We start from the raw sequence: 6,964 nt of genomic DNA, 5'->3' as shown, positions 1-6,964 counted from the left end.
ACTAATGTGAGCAGTAATGGACTGGAACATTTATGGTTATTATATAATGGTCAACCTCAAAAATAAGGACAAACCACAGTGCCCCCATTAGCCATCAATGATAGCTCAATTAAATCCATGCTACAAAATACAGGTATCACTGTGAGAGGTCATTAGTGTCCTGTCTTACTGATGGCTGGAGCTGGAAGTATGATTTTGTGCAACCCACCAATTTCAAGCAACATATATCTGGAACATTCACACAATAGAACCCTGCAAATCTGCAGATCTCTGCTTTATATCTGTGGACCATGTTTGTGGATCAGATGTGGATACAAATGTTGTATCCGCGCAGAACTCTACACACAATGTAATGAACCAAGCCAGAGCCATTCCAATAGGGGCTAGAGATCTGTCATTCATAGTGGCTGAATACAAGCAATAAATTAACACCTCCTTTACATAAATAGCAAGAGGATGGGGTGTGGCGGACCTCGTTGTGGGTGTTCAAAGTTTTTCCATGTACCTGCATCGCTTCTGCAACAATCTTTTGGCCTCCCATCTCTGCCAATTCCTCATACCCAAAATTCAAAATTATGGAATATCAACTGTTTGCATACAAATTACATTCCTTTTGCATTGCATGCATGTTTATCATTGGTGCTCATTTACCAAATATGGTCCTAGTTCAGGGACTGGTAGTTTATAGCAATAGATTTAATAATTCAATCAGCTGTCCAGACAGGGCTCTAATCCTGCAGTTCTTACTTGGGGAGAAATCCCATTTGAAGTCAGTGGGACTTTCATCTGAATAATGAGTACAGGATCAAGCTCAATATAATTTCCATTTTTTCCCCCTCGATTACAATCCTCGTTCCAGTAGTCCTTCACATTATTTGATGTATGATCCTGCTGCTTTTTTTCCTCTTTCTTTTTTTGCTGTCACAGTAGATTTTGCATTCTAGATTTCAATAGTAATTCAACAAAAACAGCCGACTGAGGAGCTGAGCTGGAATCCCACAATCCTGAGGAAGATGGTGATAGTTTTTAGATTTGGTATTATATAAGCAAAGAATATATGCACGCATCTCTGAAAGCATCAAAAGACCTAGCCCAACACAGTTTCCTACTGGAAATACATACGGACGAAAAGCCAATCCAGAATATAATGAAGATCTAAAACGGGTAGGCAACCTATGGCACGAGTGCCGAAGGCGGCACATGAGCTGATTTTCAGTGGCACTCACACTGGGTCTTGGCCACCAGTCCAGGGGGGCGCTGCATTTTAATTTAATTTTAAATGAAGCTTCTTAAACATTTTAAAAACCTTATTTACTTTACATACAATAGTTTAGTTATATATTATAGACTTATAGAAAGAGACCTTCTAAACACTTTAAAATGTATTACTGGCACACAAAACCTTAAGTTAGAGTGAATAAATTAGGACTCAACACACAACTTCTGAAAGGCTACCGACCCCGATCTAAAATATGCACAAGTTGCAAAGTCAATTCTTGTGTTTTGCAACAGATTTATTTTTGTCTCATAAACATGAAACTCAATTAACTCTCCTAAATGATTAAGTTACATCCACCATACCTGTTTCCAGCAAAATATTTTGAGATCTACTGTACAAGTTCAGGTGAATTTATTACAATTGAGAGGAGTAAAGACAGCTTCTTTAAACTGTTCTATAAAACCAAATGACTTTAATATAGCAGCAGCTACATATTTCAGACCCAACCAGTTTAATCTTACACTTTGCCCACATCTGGTTAAAGCAGAGAGTACACAAACTACAGTATCAAGAATCTAACATCAGATTAGCCTGGTTCCAGGGAATTCAATACAACTGCTATTCAGCGCAAGAGCAGGATTCTTTTCAAGTGTGTAATGAATACAAAACTATTCCATTTTATTATAAGCTTCTCAAACATGAGTTAGCTTCCTGATTAACCCTGTACCCCCTACTTCATCTCTCATATATAAACTGAATCATTCTCTGCTGAGTGATCATAAACTATGGGAAGTAGAACTTGTTGTTAGAGGATGATTAAAGATTCCACTGCAGCAGACATATGTGGAGTTCCGTAAATCAGCAACTCATTTTACAAAATGAAAATTCTCTCTTCCCTAAAGCAAATGGAAATGCTAAAGAAAAAGTGGTATTGCCCTGTTGTCAATGAAATCAGTGGAAAATAACCGTGTAAAACTTCACAGGGAGTAGGATCAGCGCCTATTCTAGAGGGAAAGAATGCATTTGCTTGGCAGTTGAAAATTTCCATTTATGAAGAGTTGGAGATCAGCATTCAGATGATACAGTCCATAACGTGGATCTGAAGCGTGTCCATGTCAGGTAGAATTTCTCCACATTTGGGACAGGAATGTACTGGAATATTCCTCTGCTGCTGCCGCCAGTCCTGAGGATCACTTCCTGCAGAGAAAGAGAATTAAAACTATGTTAAACTAGATTGTCACTCTTTTGTGAAAATGTGAATTTAGTGCTGGCAAAAGATGCCAGATTGATAGTCCTGTGGACTGTAGCTAGGGAGTTGCAATTGCTGGCCTATCTTCAGTTACAAAAAGGCCCTGCAGGCTGCTGGGCTAAGACAGAGCAGTCCTGAGAGTGCTCAGTATTGTGCCACTTGACTGGCCTGGCGGCAATGCGAAGCTGGCTTATACTGCGGACAGCAGGGCCAGGCCCAGGATTTGATCTCATAACAATTATCATCTATTAATTTACCTCTTTGTACAAGATGAGGTGAATGATCTTGATCCACTGATGCTCTGGCTCCGTGACGACTCTGCATTTCCACCAAGGAGCTTCTGCAGAGATTAAAGAAGTTAAGAGGGTGCTCATTTTCAAGCACACACACAAAGCCTGGTAGGAAGAGAAATCTAGTCTAACCTCAAACAACAGGGAAAGCAGAAGGATTGTTTGATATGAACTGCTGAAGGGAAGAATTTTAAAGTAGTATGGCATCAACACACAAGCTTCTGGCCTGGGAAGAGTGCTGAGAATTCTGTCCTTTGGAACATTCTAAGGCCTCAAATCATGTAATGCACAATTTTAAGTGTTAAAAGAAAAAGTTATACAGGAAAATATTTTGGGCTACATGTCTTGGAGAAGATGGGGATTAATATGTGAACTGAAAGATGGGTAAGGAAATGGGGAGACTACAATCGGTTATGCTGAAAGATGAACTGCCAGGCTGGAGGGAGGTTACCAGTGAAGGATCTGTCTTGGGATAAATCTTATTTTAATTAATGGCCTGGCACAAAAAGTGGACGTGTACTAGTGAAGTGTGCAGGGGAACAAAGCTGGGAGATAGTGTCAATAGGGAGAGGACCAGATCATCGTATAAGGAGATTTGGATGACTTTGAAAACAGGAGTAAAAGAAATAGGGTGAAATGCAACAGTGAAAAGTGCAAGTTCATTCACTTAGGGACTAACATGCATTCCTGCTATAAATTGGGGACTTATAAATTGTAAACAACAGAGGAGAAAAATAACCAATGCACCAAGGTCTATCACAGGATGATTATGAGCCACCAATGTGATGTGGCCATGAAAAAGGCTCATGCAATCCTAGGATGCCTCAGGTGAGGCATTTCCAGTAGTGATAGGGAAGCATTAGAAACATTGGACTTGGCACTGGTGATACCTCACCTGAAATACTATGTAAAATTCTGGTCTCTCATGTTGAAGAAAGATGAATTCAAACTGGAACAGGTGCAGAAGGGCTACTAGCATGGTCAGAGGAATCTTATGAGAGAAGACTTATGGACCTTGGCTTGTTTAGCCTAACCAAAGGATGAGATGAGATACGACTGCTCTCTAAATACATATGAGGGATAAACACCAGGGAGGGAGAGGAGTTGTTTAAGTTAAAGTCCAATCTAGGCACAAGAACAAATGGATATAAATTGGCCAGCAATAAGTTTAGGCGTGATATTAGACAAAGGTTTCTATCTCTCAGAGGAGTGAAGTTCTGGAACAGCCTTCTGGGGGGAACAGTGGGGGCAAAGAGACTTAGCTTGATAAGTTTATGGAGGGGCTGGTATGATGAGATTGCTTACAATACCATATGACCAATCCACGACTGCTATTAGCAAATATCTCCAACAGCCAGAGATGGGACACCACATGGGGAGGGCTCTGAGTTACTACAGATAATTCTTTCCTAGGTGTCTGGATGGTGGAGCTTGCCCATCATATGCCCATATGCTCAGTGTCTAAATGACTGCCATATTTGGGGTCAGGAAGGAATTCCCCCAAGGTTGGATTGGCAGAAAGTCTGGGGTTTTTTGCCTTCCTCTGCAGTGTTGGTCACAGGTCACTTGCTGGTTTGAACTAGAGTAAATGGTGGATTCTCTGTAACTTGAAGTCTTTAAATCAAGATTTGAGGACTTCTGAAATAGGGTCCTACTTCTTGTTCAGTCCATCGCTCAGACAAACAAGTTTGCTCACATTTGCCGGAGATAATGCTTCTTGTTTACCATGTTACCTGAAAGTGAAAACAAGCGTTCTCATGGCACTGTTGTAGCCAGCATCACAAAATATTTACATGCCAGATGCACTAAAGATTCATATGTCCCTTCATGCTTCAACCACCATTCCAGGGGACATGCATCCATGCTGGTGACGGGTTCTGCTCGATAACCATCCAAAGCAGTGTGGCCCGACATGTTCATTTTCATTATCTGAGTCAGATGCACCAGCAGAAGGTTGATTTTCTTTTTCAGTGGTTCGGGTTCTGTAGTTTCTGCAGCGGAGTGTTGCTCTTTTAAGACTTCTGAAAGCATGCTCCACACCTTGTCCCGCTCAGATTCTGGAAGGCACTTCAGATTCTTAAACTTTGGGTCGAGTGCTGTAGCTATCTTTAGAAATCTCACATTGGAACCTTCTTTGTGTTTTGTGAAATCTGCATTGGAAGCGTTCTTAAAATGAACAACATGTGCTGGGTCATCATCCAAGAATGTTACAACATGAAATGTATGGCAGAAGATTCGTAAAACAGAGCAGGGGACATACAATTCTACCCCAAGGAGTTCAGTCACAAATTTAATTAACACGTTTTTAACGAGCGTCATCAACATGGAAGCATGTGCTCTGGAATGGTGGCCGAAGTATGAAGAGGCATATGAATGTTTAGCATATCTGGCACGTAAATAACTTGCAATGCCAGCTACAAAAGTGCCATGCAAATGCCTGTTCTCACTTTCTGGCGACATTGTAAATAAGAAGAGGGCTGCATTATCCCCTGTAAATGTAAACAAACTTGTTTGTCTTAGCGATTGGCTGAACAAGAAGTAGGACTGAGTGGACTTGTAGGCTCTGAAGTTTTACATTGTTTTGTTTTAGAGTGCAGTTACATAGCAAAAAAACCAAACCAACCTACATTTGTAAGTTGCAATTTGAGGACAAAGAGATTGAACCTACAGTACTTGTATGAGGTGAATTGAAAAATGCTATTTCTTTTATCATTTTTACAGTGGAAATATTTGTAATAAAAATATACACTTTGATTTCAATTACAACACAGAATATATATAAAAATGTAGAAAAATGTCAAAAAATATTTAATACATTTCAATTGGTATTCTTTTGCTTAAAGGTGCGATTGTGATTTTTTAAAATCGTGATTAATTTTTTTGTTAATCGCATGAGTTACCTCCGATTACTTGACAGCCCTACTTATCAATAACAATGTTTTACATTTTTTTATTCTTAGATTTGAATAAAAACTGGAATCCCAAAGATCTCACTGCATAAGAACATAAGAATGGCCACAATGGGTCAGATCAATAGTTCATCTAGCCCAATATCCGGTCTTCTGACAGAGGCTAATGCCAGATACCTCAGAAGGAAATGAGCAGAACGGGGCAATTTATCGAGTGATCCATCCCATCGTCCACTCCCAGATTCTGGCAGTCACAGATTTAGGGACATCCAGAGCATGGGGTTGTCTCTCTGACCATCTTGGCTAATAGCCATTGATGACCCATCCTCCATTAATTTATCTAATTCTTTTTTGAATCCAATGATAGTGTGGCCTTCACAACATCCCCTGGCAACAAATTCCATAGGTTGATTGTGTATGAAGAAGTACTTCCTTTTGTTTAAACCTGCCTATTAATTTCATCAGGTGACCCCTGGTTCTTGTGCAACATGAAAGGGTAAATAACACTTCTCTATTCATTTTCTCCACACCATTCAAGATTTTATAGACTTCTATCATATCCCCCCCCTTAGACATCTCTTTTCCAAGCTGAACAGTCCCAGTCTTTTAAATCTCTTCTTATAAGGAAGCTGTTCCATACCCTAATCATTTTTATGACCCTTCTCTGTACTTTTTCCAATTTTACTTATCTTTTTTGAGATAGAGCAACCAGAACTGCACAGAGCCTTCAAGGTGTGGGAGTAGCATGGATTTACTTAGTGGCATTATCATATTTACTGTCTTCTCATCTATACCTTTCCTAATGGTTACTAACATTCAGTTAGCTTTTTTGACTGCTGCTGCACATTGAGTAGATATTTTCAGAGAGCTAGCCACAATGACTCCAAGATCTCTTTCTTGAGTGGTAACAGCTAATTTAGATCCCATCATTTTGTATGTATAGTTGGGATTATGTTTGCTAATCTACATTACTTTGCATTGATCAATATTGAATTTCATTTGCCATTTTGTTGCCGAGTCACCAGTTTTGTGAGATACCTTTGTAACTCTATGCAGTCTGCTTTGGACTTAACTATCTTGAGTAATTTTGTATCGTCTGCAAACTTTGTCACCTCACTGTTCACACCTTTTCCCAGATCATTTGTGAATATTGACAGTACTGGTCTGTGACGGGGTGGACTAGGCTCTGAGGCTCTCTGCTGGAGGCCTTGTGGCCCTGCCACACTCTGCCTGAGAAAAGAGCAGAAGAGAGGTCCTCCAAGCTGCCTAGAGTGGCTGTGTGGGGAGTAGCCAATCA

The 6,964-nt window shown here is 40.1% G+C and overlaps 1 protein-coding gene across 4 annotated transcripts in view; it reads right to left on the bottom strand.

The window, feature by feature from the left end:
- Positions 1-1,994: 1,994 nt before the first annotated feature.
- OPTN (optineurin) overlaps positions 1,995-6,964 on the bottom strand; it is a 34,183-nt gene continuing 29,213 nt past the window's right edge. For all 4 annotated transcript variants that reach the window (XM_050936895.1, XM_050936893.1, XM_050936894.1 and 1 more), the window contains exons 13-14: positions 2,726-2,808; positions 1,995-2,416 (exon numbers count right to left, since the gene is read on the bottom strand). In XM_050936895.1, coding sequence (XP_050792852.1) covers positions 2,292-2,416; positions 2,726-2,808 — 208 coding nt within the window. In that variant the 3' untranslated portion in view covers positions 1,995-2,291. The remainder of the gene's footprint in view (positions 2,417-2,725; positions 2,809-6,964) is intronic.

The sequence above is a fragment of the Gopherus flavomarginatus genome, chromosome 1, assembly GCF_025201925.1.
Source record: "Gopherus flavomarginatus isolate rGopFla2 chromosome 1, rGopFla2.mat.asm, whole genome shotgun sequence".
Lineage (NCBI taxonomy): Eukaryota > Metazoa > Chordata > Testudines > Testudinidae > Gopherus > Gopherus flavomarginatus.
Note: the sequence above shows the minus strand (reverse complement) of the source record. Positions and strands in the feature narration are given on the sequence as shown.